The sequence below is a fragment of the Sciurus carolinensis genome, chromosome 9 (assembly GCF_902686445.1).
Source record: "Sciurus carolinensis chromosome 9, mSciCar1.2, whole genome shotgun sequence".
NCBI lineage: Eukaryota > Metazoa > Chordata > Mammalia > Rodentia > Sciuridae > Sciurus > Sciurus carolinensis.
Window position 1 is genome coordinate 141,271,164 of NC_062221.1, and position 19,405 is coordinate 141,290,568.

Sequence of the window (19,405 nt, forward strand, 5' to 3'; positions counted from 1 at the left end):
CATGAACAAGCAAGATTCCGGGAGTCCCTCTTGTTTTCTGGAACAGGTTATTAGGTGCTGTTGGTATTTTTTGGTTAAATGTTTGTTAAGACTTACCAGGTACACCTTTGGGCGCAGTATGTTCTTTTTGGGAGTTTTTAAAGATAGATTTTGGATAGTTGAGGTTACTTATTTCTTCTTGGGTAAGTTTTGGTACTTTGTGTCTTTGAAGGAATCATTTCATGGTAGCTGTAAGATCTGTGTGCTAGGGCGGTCTGTAGATGGGTGTTGAAACCCTTCCTTTTGTTTCAGTAAGAGAAGAAAAAGCAAAACAACACAGAAATGCCTTTCCTAGGGGTCCCCAGCACCAACCTGCTGGAGGCAGTGCAGGTCCACGGGATGGGGCTCCAGACAGCCCTGACCTTCCGAGTGGCTCCCACTACCTCCCTCAGCTTCGACTGGCTGCAGAACTCAGATTACTCACGAATGCGCCAGATGAGGAGCATGTGGGGCGGGATGAGGCCCCTGCCCTCCAGGAGCCTCCACCTGCTCTGCACCCAGAAGCTGCCTGCAGGCTGTCCTAGGTGAACCATCCCGCTCCCTGGCACACATCCCCCTGCCCAAGACTATCCAGGGGCCCTAGAGTCACCTCACTCAGAAAATGGCAGAGGTCTTAGGAGCTTGTGTCAGGAACTGGGGTGGAGACCAAATGTGAAGACAGATTAATCTAGTGGCCTTTCTACAAGGGTCTCTAGAGCTCTCTGTTGGGAACCTGGTGGAGAACCATGTGTACTTCTTGTTATTTCACAGTATCATGGCTGCTAATGGTAGTCAGTCTGACTACAGTCTTACACCTTTTTATGTATGTTTTTTCTGGTCTGGGGCTGGAACCCATGCTGGGCAGGTGCTCTTCCACTGTGCTGCACCCAGACCTATTTACTGTCTGCTGAGACGGTTGGCGTGGTGCAGGGTGGCCTCCATCTCAGGGGCTCCAGCCAGCATGCCTGGCTGTTCAAGAAGTTCGCCTGAGAACAGGTTCTGTGTTTTCACTTCCCTGGAGTTGCCTTCAGCGGCTTGCTCTGGGCATGGCTTGCTGGCTTCTGTCTGGCCAGGTGGAAGCAGGTGTGTCAACTGACACTTTCATGTGTCGTCATTTGATGCTGAACACTGTAGATGACGTCACAGCTTCTGATGTGCACTGTTTTAATTTAGTTCAAAACACTTCCTTTCTTCTGGGGCTTTCTTTTCACCACTGGATTACTGACTTGGGCATTTAATTTTCAGATAGGTGGAAGATGATGGGTAGGCTGTCTTCCTCTTGCTCTCTGGTTTAAGTGCACTGCTGTCGGGGAACACACTTTGAATATCGTTAGCTCCTTTCAGGCCTGAGACCTTGTCCTTTCTTGGTGAGCGTCACTGGTTGCTGGCAACTCGGGTGCTAGTGGCTCTGGCAAGATCCCAGCAGTTCCTTGTGCAGCCAGTGGCAGGCGCGTCCCGTCTTTGGTGGCATGGCAGCTCCTCCTACTGCTGTCTGATGTGGCGTGGTGGAGGCGACTGTTCTGCTTTTGGTTCTGTTTGTCAGGTCTGCTGTGTTTCTCTGTGTCCCGCGTGGACACTCCCCATCAGCATCCAATGATGTGAGACATTGGCAAGGGCTGAGGGAGCTTCCCATCAGGCTGTGTGGGCTGCACCCCAGCTTGGGGGACGGTTCCGATGAGTACGTGGAAGTAGGGCTGGGGTGAGTTGGTAGAGACCTAGTGCCTTCTCTACCTCCAGGATGGCGTGCATTGCCAGAGTAGCTCTTCTTAGACGCACCTGTGCTGTGTTTCAGATGCTCCCACAAGTCAGTCTTCCCTTCCACCTTAGGCTCACTGGCACCGTGTCCTCTAACCTCCTCCTGCAGTTGAGCATTGGCACCTACAGTGCATGCAGAAGTCCTGTTCCCAGCTCTGGTACAGGCCCCTGTCCACGTGCTGTGGTCTAGGGGCAGGTCACTGGCAAGGGTCCTTGGAGCCCTTTGTCCCCCGCACGGGACCATCCTCCAAGCGTACGCTCCTTGGGAACCCCCTGCACATGGTGGAGGCCTGCCCTCAACCTGAGTTGCTCTTGCCACATAGAACGTTCTGTGTGTGATTGATGGTGCTAGTGGAGGGCTGTGCATTTGCCAGCAGACTGCATGTCTAGAAGCAGAGAACATGAAGGTATTTAAGACTTACAGTTCTGAGCTTTGGGGTATTTCTACATTTTTTTTTTTTTTTTTTTTTAAATAAACTCAGTGGTGCTCTACCACTGAGCTACATTCTCAGCCCTTTTAACTTATTTTTATATTTTGAAATTGGGTTTCACAAGGTTATGCAAGCTGGGCTCAAACTTGTGATCTTCCTGCTTCAGCCTCTACCCGCCTGCCTCTCCGCCCCAGGAGTTGGGATTATAGGCATGTGCCACCATACCTGGGAAATCTTGTTTTGTTGTTACTGAAGTGTCCCTTTTGTGCAGTGGTATACACCAGTAAATAGAGATTAATAATAACCCCACGAGTGTTATCTGTAAGAAGCCACCGCAGGATGCCTGAGACCCGTAGGGATGCACCATGGCATGCCATCCATGGTTAGCGCAGCCTCGATGGGATCCTCGCCTCAGGGACACGTATGCACAGCTCCTGCCCATCCCTGATAGGCCTCCCCTGAAGAAGTCCTGGGGAGAGACCCTGGCCCCTGCCTCCTGCCTCAGTCTGCTCTTAGTCGCCCTGATCACCGGGTTCTTACTGAAGAACACCTCCAACCACAGCAACTTAGGGAGCCCCTACCTCAAACATGAAAACAGAAAGACCTTCGGGTGGGGATGTAGCTCAGGGCCGGAGCCCCCTGGATTAGACCCCCAGGACTGCAGAAATAAAAAAGAACAGCTTTGTAGATGGTCTGGCCCTGGTTCATTGCAGAGGTCCGGCAGGTCTGCCTGGAAGCAGGAGAAGACAGCTCCTCGAAGCTCGGACTCGGGTCAGCCCGCACTGGCTGCAAGTGAGGAGGCAGACACCTCCCACGTCAAAGTAAGGTGGAGCCCGCGGGGGTGCTGGGGGTGCTGGGCACAGAGTAAGACCAGGCCTCTGGGGGTGCTGGCACTTTTTTTTTTATGCATTGGTCAGTTGCAGACAAATGCAGGGTCACAACCTGCAGGTCTTGTCTGCTGGGCTGCTGGCAAGTTGACCAAGTACACACCCTTATAGGGAAGAGGCTTGCTGGCCTAGTGGTCAGGTCACTACAAAGAAAGTCCCCAGCTGTGGGTCAGCTCTGAGGAAAAGCTGCTTGTCAGGGTGTGGGCACAGAGCTGTGTGTGCAGCTTCCTGTCTCCACACAGTTGCCCCCACCCCTCTTGTCTGTGACCCATGGTGAAACCCCACTCCTGCCCAGTTTGCCCCTTCCTCAGGTGGGAGTTCAAGGGTCTTTCTCGGGGGCTTAGCTGTCAGTGCTGTGAAGGGAGGTGTCTAGACTTCAGTAGACAGAGGTTGGGGTAGCAACCCCAGGGTGTGCAGGACTGACCTCTGGGCAGTGCTGAGGGAGACCATTCTGGTCCCATGAAGAGCCACAGATGCGCTGCGTGGTGCATCAGCAGGTGTCTGCTGCTTGTGAACAAGTCTGTTTTCTTCCTCTAGATGGAGAAGTTGTACCTGCATTACTTGAGAGCAGAGAGCTTCAGAAAAGCTCTGATTTATCAGAAGAAGTATCTCTTACTATTGATTGGCGGGTTCCAGGATTCTGAGCAGGAGACCCTCTCCATGATTGCTCACTTGGGGGTGTTCCCTTCCAAAGCAGAGAAGAAGGGAGCCTCGTCCCGTCCTTTCACCAGGTTCCGCACTGCTGTCCGGGTGGTCATCGCGGTTCTCAGGTGAGCGCCCCCTGGGCAGCCCGCCTGCCTGTGCTCTGAGTGTGGGGGCAGTGTTCTCTCCTAAGAGGAACCGTCCTGAGGCCTTCAGGCCACAAGAAGCCTGTCCTCAGGAGGTGGTGGTGTGTGTGACTGGAGGCTGAAAGGGGGCGTCTGGGCGGCCAGGAGCTTCCCGCCCTGCCATGCTTCACATGGGGCTCCTGCCGGCAGGCACACACAGCCACATCAGAAACCGCCTCTCACCTGGAGGCTTGTGCTGCTTCTCTTTCAGTCAAACTTGAATCACAGACCAGCAGCTGGGTGCACAGAGACCTGTCCCTCACCAAGCTGGTGGCCACTTCAGGCCCCTGCCCACCCTGGCAGCCCGGGCTTTGCCTCCAGCACGGTTACCCTGTCTGTCTGGGAAGGCGTTCTTCACCCTCCCCACCATTCGTGCTGGGCTTATTTCTGCAGCAGGAACATGGGTCTCTAGTGCTGTTGGAAACTGTAGTCAAAGTTAAACCGTGGCAAAAGTTAATTTCATTTTTTTAATTTAAAAATTGCTGAATTTCTAAGATCCCTGATTTCTATGGAGGTGCCCATCTGGGGTGCTACAGAGAGTGGGCTTGGCAGCCAGCAGGGGCAAGGGAAGGAGAGCCCCTGGGGGTTGTGCGCAGGCCTTCTCCAGCCCAGACCTGAGGTGCAGGGAGAATGCTCTGCTCCGGGAAGTGTTTTGGAGAGTGCTGGGTGGAGGACAATGAACAGTCTCTGAGGCTGCCCGCAGGCCCAGGGCCCTCTGCCCCTGGGGGCTGCTGTGGAGGGACCTTGGAGGGTCTTGTCTGGAGCGCTGACTTGGGACTGCGCCCTCTCCCTGACCATTGTGTCCTCTGCCTGCCTGACTCCCTGGGACTCTGGTGGTGTCAGTGACAGGATGAAGCCTGCAAGGTTCCTCATGGCGGCAGTGTGCTGTTCCTGGTCACTGGTGCCATTAGTGGTTTTGACCTGGACCCCGAGGGCAGAGCTGAGCTGTGGGAAGTGGTGTTGGAAGGCATCAGGACTGTGTGCAGCACCGCCAGCTGGCAGCCAGCCTGGGTGGCCATGGGGTCTGCAATGCCCAGGGGCCACAGGGTCCAGCCTGATGGTGTGGGCATAGCAGGGTTTCCGCTGCCCTTTCATTCCCATTGTGCTGTCGTTTTCAACGTGTCTGTTCTCTTTCTTCACAGGCTGCGTTTCCTGGTTAAGAAGTGGCAAGAGGTAGATGGGAAAGGAGCCCCACGAGGCAGAGCCCCCCGCCCAGGTGTGCATACCTGTCCTGGGTCAGTGCGAGGCCACTTCTCAGCAGGTTATGGAAGGCCCCGTGGGAACTTGTGGGCTCATCCAGCCCAGTTGCCAGAGGCAGGACAACAGCAGAGTCGGGCCCGCACACGGGGCCTGGAGAGGCTGCGCAGCACAGGGACCTGCCAGATAGGCTGGCGATGGCTCTGACGCGCCTCCATCCTGCGGCTCACCTGGGCTCACCGGGGGCTCAGGCAGATCTGGTCTCTGCCATTCTCTGAAGTTGTCTGCCACCTGCAGAGTGCAGGGCTGGCTTTCTGACGGCAGGCAGGCACCAGGAAGCAGGGCACTTTTGGGCCTTTATCCCAGTCTGGAGGACTGGGCTGTCTGGTGACCTGATGGTTCAGGCCATCAGGAAAACTTGTCCCCACTCTGGGCCACACCTGGCCTTCAGAGTTTCTGTCCTCCTTCCTCCTGAGCCCACTCCGCAGGGCTGGCAGAGGCAGCACAACCCGTCTCAACCGCAGTCCTGTGAGGCTTTCCAGCCATGGGCTGCCCATGCCAGTGTGGGGGTCAGAGCCCGACAGGAGATCAAAACTCAGGTGTCTACGACTTTCTAAAACATGGCATCTGAGGTCTTTTAAAATGTCGAAGTTGGGGCTGGGTCGTGGCTCAGTGGTAGAGCCCTTGCCTAGCATGTGTGAGGCACTGGGTTTGATTCTCAGCACCACATGGAAATAAATGAATAAAATAAAGGTCCATCAACAACTGAAAAAAAATGTTGAAATTGCTCTGAAGACTCTTAAAATTTCTTATCAATCTCTGGCCGATGGGCCTCCTACTCAAATGCATTCCTTTCTTTTCCTCTTTTGATGCCGAATAACTGTGGAAGGGCCCCGAGTGCCACGGCAGCAGCTGCCTCCACCAGAAACCAGAGCAACTCCATCAACCCAGGACCAGCCTTCTGACCTTGCCGGGGACAGTGCCCGAGGCTCTGGACCTGAGGCAGCAGCCTCCCCGAGCCGGCAGGAGAGGTCAGTTGTGCTTGAGCTTGCTTGCCTCCCTGTAGCCTGTGGCTCCTCAGCACCGGCCTAACCCAGAGCAAGGCTGCTAGTTCTGTCTAGGAGTTCTGGGGACTCGCCAGGTGCAGAGGGAAATGGCCTTGGGATGAGGACAGCAGGTGGGACTGGACAGCTTGTGCTTTGCCTAAGGAAGGGCGGATGGGCCACCCTCAGGCTGTGGGATGAAGGATGCAGTTTGGCAAACAGATGCATATTTGATGGTTTAGTGAATGAAGTAACATGACAGTTTCGACTCTAACTGTGAAACAGTATAGAATTAGTTCTTAAAGCACTACGTAGCATTTTTTTTTTAAAAGTCTTGCTGTTCTCTCTGTGGTAAAGAAAGGATGTGAAGTGGCCCCAGGTGACCACTGCCCAGGAGCCTGGTCTGCAGCGCCTGGCTCCGTCTTCTTTGTACACATTCACCATGGTGCCATCTGTTGGGTTCAACCTTTCCTTGTTTCTCTTTTCTCCTCAATTGGTGGTTTGCTTGAAGATCTGCTCCGTCCCCAAATTCAAAATTAGAAAGAGCTCTGGCTGCCTCTCAAGATTCAGAACATTCCTTGACAGAATATATTCACCATTTAGAAATGATCCAGCAAAGACTAGGAGGCGCCCCGCCAGGTAATGACAGTTGTTGAACTGCTTGTTAAAATTGCATAACTCACCCTGGAAATGTGAGCGGATGTAGGCAGGAGTGCTGGTGTCCACTCAGTCCTTGTTGGCTGGTCTTACACTCAGTTGGGGTGCAGCGTGGACAGGAGACACTCAGGGTGCCAGTCAGTGTGGCTTAGGCCCCGGGACCTTTTGTCCTTTCTCTTACATTGAGATTATCCAGTGTTCCTTTCTATTTTTTAATATGTGCTTAAAAAAATACACTTGTATGTATTTTTAGTTGTAGATGTAAAACAATACCTTTGTTTTATTTATTTCATGGGGTGCTGAGGATGGAACCCAGTGCCTCACATTTGCTAGGCAAGGGCTCCACCACTGAGCCACAACCCAGCCCTCAGTGTTCCTTGAGCATCATAATTAAGCCACCTTTCATTTTTAACAAAATTGAGATGAATGCAGCAACAGTATTTGGAAATTATAAGATGACTCTTAAAAGATGTGTGAAGTTTTGTAACAAATTACAAGCTTATTTTTACTTGTTTTTAGATTCTACTTCAAAGAAATCCTGCCGCCAGAAGATTAAGCAGTGAATAAAGTCCTGTGGCTTTTAACCTGTGACCTTTCTATTTGAGGAAAGATGTTTTTTCCTAAGGAAAGCTCATGTGACTTGGGCACTCCTCACGTGCCTCTGATGCCAGCCCCAAGTGCCACCAAGTCCCTCCGCGAGGCACTGCGGCAAAGCCACACAGAGCAGTTCAGCCCATCTCGGTGTGCTTCTGCTCCTGGGCCCGCACAGCCGCATGACTGCCCCGGGGTCTGTCAGCAGAGCTGCCGCGCTGCCTCTGGAGGGAAGTGGACGGCTTCCAGCTGTTTATTTTCCTAACGTGTACAGATGGGAACTTGTTAAAGTCTTAAACGCACGCAGGCGGGAAGGAACGAAGTGTAGGCACTGTTCTGTTGTGAGCAGCCTGGTGCTGGTGTCTGGTTCACCCGGTGTGTGCTTCTCATTGGCAAAAGTGAACGAATAAAACTTGGACTTAGGTCAGACCCTGGAAAGCCAGATGCCTGGGTGAGCTCAGGTCATTGTCCTCTGTGCGACTCCTCCCACCAGTCCTCGTTCCCTTCTCTGCCACACTACCACACCTGCACTGGACAGCCAGCACCTTCACCTGGGTTTATAAGGCTGTCAGTGTGTATGGGTTTAGTGAGCACGGCAAAATGCTTTTAAAAACAGTAAATAACTAGTGGGTACATGGTCATTGTTTGAAAATGTCTATAATGAAAGAAAGATGGAGAAAATGCATTATGGTCAAGTAAAGTGTGGCTCAGGAGTGCCTTTTCCAAACACACGGTACTGTGTCTGTCAAGAGTCCAGGGTGGGAAACAGACCACTCTAGGCTTTCAGAGGGGTTGGATCCAAGGATGGGGTTGCTCTGATGATGGAAGAGGTGGGATCTGAACCAGTGAGGTGAGGCAGCTGGAGATGCACAACAGCTGGAAGCTGTCACCTGGGGCTCTAGGATAGGACCCTCCCAAGGAGACAGGAGATGTCAGAGTAAAAGGCAAAAAGGTGCCCGTCTTTCCCCTCCCGCCCCTCCCAGCTACCACAGCCAGGGCAGGGAGTCTAGGCCAGGTGCCTTGCAGAGTTCAGCACCCCATGCAGAGCTCAGGTGGACCACACAGGCAGATCTCAGCACAGTCCACCCTGGGATACTTGTTCTCACCTTTCCACCCATGTCCAGTCACCAGTGTCACCTGATGCACCTCCCTGACGCCAGGCCTGTGAGGCATCCATTGTGGCACTCCAGGCTCCAGTGCAGACTCCCACCAGGCCCTGTGGCTTGATGCCTGCGAGCTGGTTTGTGTGTCGATGCACCACAGCCCCTCGTATGAAGTGGGAGGGGAACTGGGCATGGCACACCCCTGTCTTCCCACGACTCTGGAGACAGGAAGGAGGATTGCAAGTTCAAGGCCAGGCTGGGAAACTTAATGTCTTAAAAATAAAAAGGCCTGGGATATAGCCCAGGATGAAGCACCTCTGGGTTCAATCCCCAGCACTCAAAAAAAAAAAAAAAAAAAAAAAAAAAATAGGGCAAGTGAAATGGGGTGTGTCCGATCCATATGTTAAAGAGGCACAACTAGTCACGCCCTTGTTGTCTGTCACCGACTTCCTTTCTCTGTCCCCAGCTAGCACTGTGGCTGGCTGGGTGACCTATGCCTTCCCCTAGGTTGAAACAAGCACAAGTACCACCAGGTGCTGGTGAGGCCTAGGTTGCAGACTGCTCATTGCATCAGCCTCCTGGGTTGCTGTGATCAGCAGCACCCACTGGCTCAGGAGCCCCCATCCCTGCGTGTCAGTGCAGACAGCAGTCTCAGCTGCTGGTTCAACAGGACCTGGTCACATCTGGTTGGAGCAGTCCTCCCAGAGTAGGGTCATGGGATGGAAAGCAAGAACCGGGCCAGGGCTCCCTTTCCTGTCTTTGCCGGTGGGCTCCCAGCTGACTTGGTCTAGCTGTGGGAACTTAGTGCACATCCCCACAGTGGCAGTGACCGTCTTCATCCAGTCTTTCCACCACTAGACAAGCTGCTGCTGGTGATGGGAGTTTGTGGCAAGATGGGACAGTCCTTACTCAGAAACCCACTGCGACACTGTGAGAAGAGTCTTCTGATAAGAAGCAAAGGAATTTGAAGTCTACAGATGAGTTTTGGGAGGACAGGCAAGTCCATGTCTGGAACAGCAGTGGGGAAATATGGGGACAACACACTGAAGCACCTGCGGCACCCGTGCTACCTGGCCTGTGTGAGCCTTGTCTCCTAATTGCATTTGCTCATGCTGTTCACACCAATTAGGTGTGTCTCAGTTCAATTCTGACATCACCCCACAAGCTGCCTGCCTCCACTTGAGACAGGAAGCATGGGGTCCCCAGGCTACTCAGGATTCTACAGCCAACTACAAATTTGTGCCTCCCCGACCCTGCCTTCTGCTTGGTAGTTTGCTGGAATGACTCAGGAAAGTGCTGAATGTGGGACTATCCACTTATTGTACAGGTTATACACTTATTAATCAGGAACAGCCAGGTGGGAGATGCACAGAACTGGAGCAGGCTTCACCCTCTGCAGTGAACTACCTCCCTACACAGGGAGCTTGCTGGTAAGGAGTTTTACCATGGCTCCACTATGTGGCCATGACTGAGGAAATCACTGGCTCCGTGATTGAACTCCTGGATCACAGTAAAAGATAGCCTCATACTCCAGGAACCAGGGCCAGAGACTACACGCACGTGTAGGTATGTAATATGTAGGCAGCACTTCCTGGAAGACGGTGCACTGCTGCAGGTCTGGCATGACGGCACAGTGGCAGAATGGGTTGTATCCCACGGGCAGGTGTGTTTTCTGCCAGGACCCAGGATGACTCAGATGTTACTTTTCAAATGCAGAATGGTGAATTAGCCACCGATTTTTACTTCAGAACCCAGGGGCCCTGTGCTAAGGGACTTTACCGGAAGCACCATCCAGGTGTCCTGAATTGCAAAGGTCAGACTTGCAGGACACCCACATGTGGTATACGTTGAATCCCAAACCCACAAAACCTTGTGCCTCTCTTCACTGTAGATAGTATAAGCCATCTTTCACATTAGAAGGGACACTGTGACATTCCACACTACCCAGCCTTGAGAAACTGCCACAAGGGCAAGGCCCAAACTTCCATGCAATTCTTCTCCCTCCATCTAGCACAAGTCTTACTAAGGCATCTAGGATGCTTCCTTCCTGCTCACTAGGACCAATTATTGTGATCTCTCTGATGTCATGAACCAAAATGGTTACGTCTAAACCGGTGAACATGCCAGCTGCAGTGAACTGATGGTCTTTACCAATTGTTCTTGAGCAAAAAGTGATAAGGGAGCCAGAATATGAACCTGATTGCACCTGGTGCAGGTGCCTCTCAGAGATGCTAATCCTCAAAACCCATCAACATCTCCTTGGCTTCTGGACTCATGACTTGACCCCCAGAGGACAGGCCTGCTGCAGGAGGAGACAGCCTACCCGACACACACCACAGCACTGTCAGTGAGCGTTCTGTCCTCAGTGTCTGCCAACACTGTCACTCCTGGATCAGAGAATACCATGTCCAGCGGTGTAGTTCTGCACACATTGCTTCTTAGTAACAGGCGTATTTTCAAGTGACCAAAGCACAGAAATGAGTTCATTCTGGATTCACTGTCCTGATATTTACACCTCCCCCTGCCCTGCCCAGAAGCAACTGCTCTGGCAGAAGGGTAGAGTGGCCTGCTGATGGCTGTCTTTCAACATCTGCTTGGAAATCCTGTTCCACAAGTTTCAGCTGATGTCTCATGGGTGTGCCTTAAACCAGCAGCTCATGTATTATGCTAAATGTGCAAGCTGGATCTCCTAGTTTTTCTTTTTTTGTAGCACTGGGGACTTAGCCCAAGGGTGCTCTACTGCTGAGCTTGACTGCCAGCCCTTTATTTTGAGGCTGTGTCACTAAGTTGCCTAGGTTTGCCTCAGACTTGAGACTCTCCTGTCTCATCCTAAGGAGTCGTTGTGCCTGGCTCCTAGTTTCTTAATCATAGTTGAGTAAAAGACTACTGAGAGGCACCACTGAGGACCACCACACGCTTCCTTCCCCGTTGCATCATTAACTTGACAACTCCACCTCTACTGCCAAGACACTGGCTCCATCTTTTCTTTTTTTTTCACCTGTTGGTCCCTAGATGCAAGAACTCCAGAGTTCCCAGAACTCATTCAGTCTGCAGCCCAGTGGGGCACTTGGTGTGTTCTTGGTGAGTGTCCTATTTGGCCTGAGACAAATTAGGAAGGTCCAGATCCCCCACAAAGGGTGTTTTCTGTATTCTTTCTTGGACAAGGGCTGTTTCTGCAGCTAGCCAGGACTGCTGGCCCGAGCAGTTCCGTAGTGGGGATGGGGCCGCCTTGTGCTTACCACAGCCACTGCTGAAATCAGGTGGGGGTAAGGCCAGAGACTGGTGGAGACCGGCATCTCCCTGCTGGAGTCCAAGGTGCTGTCTCTGGGGCCACCACTGCTATCACTGTGGCTGCTGCTGCTTCTCGACAGTCACACCATTCACTGCTGCTGCTAGATTCAGTGGGTGATGACCCCAGAGGCTTGCGGGGGGATCTTCCCAGTCTCCTGGGGTGGCAGTAGTGAGTGTCTCTTCCAGTGTCGGCCCAAAGCTGAGCAGTGTAGTGGTGTGGAGATTCAAGGTCCCAGCGTGTGCCTGTATGAGCTCCACTTCTTACATCCTCCATGCTCCTCAGAGAGTCGGTCAGGAGTGTTGCTGCACAGGCCCCAGCAACCCTGCTTGGATGGGCTCGCTCTGCCTTTTCACAGCTTGTTTGAATTGAGCAGAGGAACTGTTAGGCTCTTTCACTTTTTCTTTCTCCCCTTCCCAACCCTTCCTACCTGCTCCACCCACTGCTTTTTTCCTCTTGTTAAAAGCTCAGTCCTTGTCCCCCATGGCAATCCAATAATGTGGACATGGTTTTTGAGAAAAAGGAAAAAGGTTTATTGCTTTGCTAGCAAAGGAGAAACACAGGGAACTCCTGTCCCAGAGGCTGGGATTCTGCCCATCAGTAGGAACAGGGGGCTTTTAAAGAGGTGACTCTTCAAAACATTCCTCCTGCTCTCTGTCTGGCATTGTACTTCACTTAATTCGGGAAACAGTCCTTTCCGAGATCTTTGGTGCCATCCCCAAAGCCTGGGTTACTTTACTCCTTTGGCGAGTATGTACTCAGGGACAGATAACTACCCTAGGATGGGGAAGAAAAGGACATTCCGCTTTCCTTCCTTCTTCAAACGATGGTGGCATTAATGTATGTGATTAATGAATGTATGTGGGTTGGAGAATTGGAACATTTTTCTCCTGGATGGCTGTCAAACCTGCAGCAGGACAAATCTATCACAGTGGAAGATCTCTAAAGGATCTTCAAGGAAAAAGCAGAAGGAATGACTCCCAGAGATTCTTCCCATGAGATCAAACCTCTCTTTCTTCTGGGAAATGAAAACCCAAATTTTAAGTAAATAACAATGAACAATACAAAGAGAAATTTGAAAAGAAAAAAGAGAAGAACCCTTGGCTGACTGGCAGTGTGACCTGTGACCCTGCAGAATCTCAATGTGGGAGGACAGGAACCATGAGGTTCCCCAATGGTGACTGGGAATGATGGTAAGTGGGGCTGCTCCTGTTCCTGCCCCTTGGTTTCCAGATGCCTGTATCTCTCTGTGTGGATACAGAGCACCAGATAAAGGTCTTGCATTTAATGCATCTTTGCAAATGGCATTCAGTCTTCAGAGTACCCCCAACTAGATTCAGCTGTGCCTTTAACTTGCTGTCCAGGCACTCCATCAGGTGGTGGATCCCACAGCAACTCCACTTCTGTGGCCATACAATGGATCCATCTGTAACATTAGGATGGGGACCTATGTCAATGGAACACACACTTGTGGGTGACATTTGTGGGCAGAAAAATCTATATCTGAAGTGAGTCTCTTGTGAAAATGAACCGCTGGCTTTTCCATGGGAAATGTGCCAGTGGAAGAGTTCCAACACTGACTAAACTGGTTGCATATCTGACTTAAGGGGCCACACTGCAAGCTTAGCAGGGTCTCTTTTGCTGACAGGTTAGACATTCAGTGGCAGCTAAGGGTTAGGTCAGCTTTGATCAGAGAACCAATGAATTTAGGTTCTTGAATGATGTCCAAGTCCACGTGACTTTGGCGGCTTTGTCCTTGTGCCATCATGTCACGAACAGCTTAGCTGTTATGGGAGATGCTCTCCACTGTTAGCTGTTTACATCATTCCGTCCACTTGGTTGTGTAGATGATCTTTCATGGATGCTGTGTGGTAGGCGTTAGCATTTATACTAAGACCATCACACTTAGTACCTACTGCAATGTCTATTCACATGACTCTGAAGACATTTTGGTCCCCACCTTCAAACTGCTTTTCCTTAACTAGATACCCAGGCCATCCATCAGTGCTGCCCATCTCACCTTGGGGCTCTGTCTGAAATGCTGCCTAGTAGGAGCATATGTATGGTCCTTCCACCATTTCTCAAGGCTACCCTGAGTGTGGCTGTAATTATCGTTTTCATTTTGAACAGAGCCAACCCATCATCTATGAACCAAGTTAACCAAGTTCAAGATTTTTCTTCCTCTATCAACTGGCAGTAAGCGTTCCCCCAATGGTCATTCGTGTATGAAATGATAGTCTCAGATACAATAGCACTGGATGCCATGTAGGTGTGCCTGTTCTGCAGCTTGCTTAGAGACCTCTGTATGTTCTCGTGCTCAATCCAGAATGTATTGCTTCCATCTGATGGGTATTGCTGCAGGGTCCAGCTGACCTTATGTGTTGCTGAGAGTAATTAGAAGTTTGGGTTGCACAGGCACTTAGTGTCTTGTTATCAGGTGCTCAATCTCCATCAGAAAGCCAACATGTGTATGGTATAAATCCCCTGCAAAGGCAGATAGTTCTGTGCTCCAGGTGGCAGGACAGAATCTCAAGATCCTTCATTATAACTCTCCCATTGGATCATCCTGGAAACCCCACACTGCCTCACGGTCCACCACTGATAACCACAGATACTATACCTGCTAGATCATGTGCATCTGCTTGCATCACTGCCTGGACCTAATGCAGAGGCTTTCCTTGCTGAGCTGTTTTCAAAACTCACAGTCTCCCACATTCTCCTATAAGGGGGCCCGGGCAATATTCTGAGGTGTGGAGCACGCTGCCTTCAGAACCTGAGTCAAGAACCAGCTCAAAAGTCACCAAGTGTCTAGCTTTGTCAATGGCAGGAGTTATGAGAAACAGTAATTTCTCTACTTCAGAAGGGATACTATAAAGTACTCCTAACCCCTAGATCCTAAAAAGAAAATGAGGATGTAGCAGGCCCCTGAATTTTCTCAGGGTTCATCTCCAACTCTGGAGCAGCTAAATATCACCAGCGTCTCCAGCATCTTCCCTCCTGTTCATCTGGCTGATCAACCAATAATGTCTTCAGGAAGCCGAGGTGGTCATTACCACTTTATATTTCAGTAAACTACCTGATTTCACAGTCTAGCTTCCTTCATCATAAAACTTCTCAACACGCCAGTGCTTAAAGCTTGTGATGGGTGGGACTGTGTCCCCCAGAAAGAATGCTTAAGCCTCAAAACTCTCAGTATCACTGAATGTGACCTTCCTTGGCAGTGGATCCCCCAGGTGACCCAGTTGAGCTCATTAGATACACCCATATCAAGTACAGCTGATGTCTTTATAAAAAAGGGAAATTCAGGCAGAGAGGCACACAGATCGCCACGTGGACATGAAGGCAGGGACTGAGGCAATGCAGCCAGAAACCAAAGCACACCAGACCTCGGACTGCCACCAGGAGCGGGGGCAGGCAGGGAACAGACTGCCAGCCTTCAGATGGAGCCAATGCTGCCCAACGCTGAGCTGCAGTCTAGCCTCCACAACTTGCACAATAAACCGTTAAACGCCCAGTGTGTAGTGCGGCTGCTGCCCCGCTGCCCCTCACATTTCAGCCTGAATTACCCTGAGAAACAACCCTAATTAAACGTCTGGGAAGGGACGGCGGTGAGGCGGGGCGAGCGAGGTGGACCCTCTCAGCCCCCGGCAGGTTGGAGGCGTAAAGGTCTCCACCGAGAAGTCCGCGACCACGTGCCAAGGGCCTGGCTTCCCCCAGCCAGGGCTACACGTTGGTATCACGGAGCTACCTGGGCTTTTTACTGCCGGAGGAAAAGGGCACGCTGCCGCAGGGGGCAGATATCTTCGTGTGCAAGCGGACTTGGCTGGCGACTGCTCGGTGCTCAGCGGTCCAGGTTTTCCCGAGGCGCAGCCGCTGCGAAAGGGCACCGGGCCCGCACGGCTCCCGGTCCCGCGGTCCGGCCTTCGCTGCGCAGGCCAGCGTCCCCGCGGCCGACGCTCACCGGCCCACGACTCACCACAGTACCGGCCAGGGTGGAGCGCGGAGTCCACGCACCGACCGCACCAGCGCTCCCGGACAGAGCATCCCGACGCAGAAGAGCGCAAATGCCACAGGCCGAAAGCACCACAGGCGTCCGGCTCCAGCCTCCCCACCCAAGTCGAAGACCCGGCCCGCCACGCCCACGCATGGGCGGGGCCCGCTGGGAGAGGCTCCCGTCTCGCCCAATGGGAGCCCCGGGCGGCCCGAGGAGCTCTCAGGCCCAATGGAAACCAGTCTTCCGTGTTGCTGGGCGGAGCCGGGAGGCCGGGCGGATACCCCCGCGCACGCGCGCTGCACACGCCCTTCCCTCCGCGCAGGCGCGCTCCGGGGCAGGACTGGGCGGCTTGACGCGGCGGCCGGGCGGGGCGGCGGCGCGGAGGAGCTGCCCGCGCTCGTGCCCGCGCCTGTGCGGAGCCGCCCGGGCCGCGCCCGGCCCGCCGCCGGCTGCCAGCGGCTGCTGCGGGTCTGCAGGCTGCGGGGAGCGCCGTGGCCGCCCGTACGCCCGCCGCTGGCCATGGCCGACCGCGGGTGCCCGCTGGAGGCGGCGCCGCTGCCTGTCGAGGTGCGCGAGAGCCTGGCGGAGCTGGAACTGGAGCTGTCGGAAGGTGAGCGCCGGGGCCCCCGGGATCCCCGGGACCGCAGCCGGGACCCCGGGGGCCCGCCCGCGACCCGCGACCTTCACCCGCGACCCCGCCGCCCTCACCCGGGTCCCTCACCCGGGACCCCGCCGCCCTCACCCGCGACCTTCACCCGCGACCCCGCCGCCCTCACCCGGGTCCCTCGCCCGGGACCCCGCTGCCCTCACCCGGGACCCTCACCCGCGACCCCGCCGCTCTCACCTGCGACCTTGCCGCCTTCTGCGGACCTGGGCTACCCTGCGGCGGGGTCGCGTCAGGACCCGAGCCCAGGTCCTCCAGGGTCGGCTGGGCGGGGCTGCAGCCAGCTGCAGCGCCCGGGTGTGCGAGGGGAGCGCCGCGGCCTCCCCTGATGCAGACCCCCGAGCCCAGCCCAGACCCCAGGCCCCGCGCCCGGCCCTTGCAGACCCCGAGCGCGAGGCCCTGCCTCTGGTCTTGGTCGCCTCACCTGTGAGATGGGGTGGTGGCGGCCTTTCCCCCCGGAACAGAGGCTGACGCACCTTAACACATGCAGAACACGACGCTTAGGAGGGCAGCCCCTCCGTGGAACTTTTGAAAGTTAAAAAAAGAAAAAAGTCCATTAAATGGTTCTCTAATTGTTGCAAATAAACCTGGATTTGAATCTTCTGCCTCCCCAAGGCCTGCGTCCTGAGGCCCATTCACTCCCTGTCAAGAGTGAGCTCTCCCAGTGTCAGGGATGCCTTGCAGCCCTGGAGGAAAAGCATCTGAACATCCAACTCTGCTCTTGAGACTTAAGTGCATTTTCAGTTTTTAGAATTCACTCTTAAGATAATCTCATTCTTTTTTATTTTATATTAGGGCTTTATAATTATATATAGTGGTTAGGTTCATCCTGACAGACTCAAACATGAATGGAAATGGATTTCAGTTCATGATCCCCCCTTTCCCTTCCTGTTATCCCTCTCCTCTCCTATTCTCCTTCCTCTACTAGATTTCTTTTCACCAGTCAATTAATTTATAATTGATTCCCTATTATTCTTACTGTGAATTTCAGATTGGTATGTTTTGCTGGGGCTAGTGTAGTGAATTCTTAAAACCACATCAAATTAACTAGGCGATGGCATGTACCAACTTGTATTTCTTATCAATTTTAGGAGGTAGACAATGTTGTTATCTTTGTTATAATAAAACATCTACTTGGCAACTGTTTTGAATTTAACTTTCAAATTCTTAAAAATTCTGTGATATGAGGCACATTTTAAAAAATGGAGGAGCAGTAAGAAATGGGTGGATTTGAGAATTCTTGGTGATTAGATGCCCTTAGGAAGTCTGAGAGTAGGAATGGTCTGACAAGACCTACTGTGCTGAATTTGTTAAGGCTTCTTGTCCAGGGAAACCACAGACAAGTACCTTACTTGTTAGATAAGTAAGTGTGCTTTTGCAGACTCTCCTAAGTTCTGCTCGATATGCTCATTGTCCCTCAGTTCTTTGTGAATGGATGCTGTAATGCTTCTTAGGAGTTGACAGGTAACTAAATCGCCTCAGTTCTTTGTGAATGGATGCTGTAATGCTTGTTAGGAGTTGACAGGTAACTAAATCGCCTCATTTCCTCACAAAACTTTGTAACCTGTGTGGCCACACCAGTACTTCAGTGAAAGAAGTATTCCTTATGTAAAGTTTCTTATCTGTTGAACCCATTTATACCCATGCTTTGAAATAGGTCAGGGATGCATGGGCTAGTAGAAGGGCAAAATACTGTAACACAGAGAGGAACCGAAAGGTGCCTGAAGCTCAGAAAGGTGGCCAGCAGGTGTTCAGGGAGAGAGGTGGAGAGCAGCAACTCTGGTCCTCTTCCCTTCCCTAGATTGGCCTCACACCTTTCTTCTGGCCAAAATAGGTCAGTACTTCCTTGGCACAGCCACGCTTGACCCTGCTCCCACACCTCACTGTTGGCTTCTACAGTGTGTTTTGGTCATGTAGACAGTGGGCCTTGCTGTTGGACTTGGAGATGCCTAGATACAGACTGCAGTTAGGTAGGTTTTTGGCATCTCCCGGCAGTGGTTGGTGATTGTTAAGTGTCTCAGAATCTCCACGGAATTATAACATCTCTAAACCTGGGTTTGGTCTCTGTAAACACCTTATTGACATTCTAGGGTTTCTGTAAAGATTTACTCAGTGCATTTGAAAGCACGTTGAAACTGAATGGTGTTTTGTTTACAGATTAAAGGAAGTTATTGCTAATGAATCATAGTCCTAAAACAAGTGTCAATTTTATATTTTGATTAAGCAGAGATTATAGGAAGTGGGACTCTTTCTGGCCTGTGACATCCCCCTTCCCATATTCAGGGGTAGAAAGATAAACTTCTAGGTCAGTAGAAAGTTATGTCAAAAAGAGTAACTTCTCCACAGCACCAATATCTGTCTAAGTGAGACTTTGCTTGGACTCAGTGTTGTCACTAATGGGGAGGGAAGTGGGCACAGGCAGTGCTACCATGGAAGTGGTGGTAGGTGGTGCCTGGACACCTGTAAAGCCCTGCATACCTCCCTCAGCCTGGGAGGGCTGAGACTAGTGGGCAGCGTCCCCACCTTCCTTCATGCGTTGCGCAGGGCTTGGTCCCAGTGTGCTCAGGATCCTCATCTGCAGCAGCCATGGGTGGGACCTCGGGAAACCTGTCTTTGTGCTGGGTTACTGAGTTTCTGTTCTGGATCGCCAGGAGGGAATAAAGCACAGCTATTTTCTTGCTGCCATGTTTTTGTGTTTTTTGGCCATTTGGCCCTTCTTGATTTAGGACCTCCTTCACCTCAACGTGAGAATAAAGGATGGAGCCCACTCTTCTTCCAGAAATACACACAGATTCATACCTGTGGCTTCTGAAGGCATATCAGAATGTTCATGGATGAAAGGGAGGTTGCTAGGAGAACAACTGTGATTTTTAAAAAAGGGTTCCCAAGCCTTTGTGCTTCACCTATTATTGTGGGAAATCGCCTTGGGCACACCTCACAGCTGATTTT

General features: G+C 52.2%; 2 protein-coding genes across 24 annotated transcripts in view; both read left to right on the forward strand.

Moving 5' to 3' along the window:
• Pcnt (pericentrin) overlaps nt 1-8,151 on the forward strand; it is a 91,829-nt gene extending 83,678 nt beyond the window's left edge. For 2 of the 11 annotated variants that reach the window (XM_047565146.1, XM_047565151.1), the window contains 6 exons: nt 2,918-3,025; nt 3,629-3,861; nt 5,061-5,134; nt 6,005-6,146; nt 6,670-6,797; nt 7,335-8,148. In XM_047565146.1, the coding sequence (XP_047421102.1) occupies nt 2,918-3,025; nt 3,629-3,861; nt 5,061-5,134; nt 6,005-6,146; nt 6,670-6,797; nt 7,335-7,378 (729 nt within the window). In that variant the 3' untranslated portion in view covers nt 7,379-8,148. Of the gene's footprint in view, nt 1-2,917; nt 3,026-3,628; nt 3,862-5,060; nt 5,135-6,004; nt 6,147-6,669; nt 6,798-7,334 lie in introns of all 11 variants that reach the window. The other 9 variants (XM_047565153.1, XM_047565148.1, XM_047565150.1 and 6 more) reach the window with 6 other exon arrangements.
• Nucleotides 8,152-16,138: 7,987 nt separating this feature from the next.
• The window catches only part of Dip2a (disco interacting protein 2 homolog A), an 83,352-nt gene continuing 80,085 nt past the window's right edge, over nt 16,139-19,405 (forward strand). For all 13 annotated transcript variants that reach the window (XM_047563659.1, XM_047563662.1, XM_047563661.1 and 10 more), the window contains exon 1: nt 16,139-16,402. In XM_047563659.1, coding sequence (XP_047419615.1) covers nt 16,312-16,402 — 91 coding nt within the window. In that variant the 5' untranslated portion in view covers nt 16,139-16,311. The remainder of the gene's footprint in view (nt 16,403-19,405) is intronic.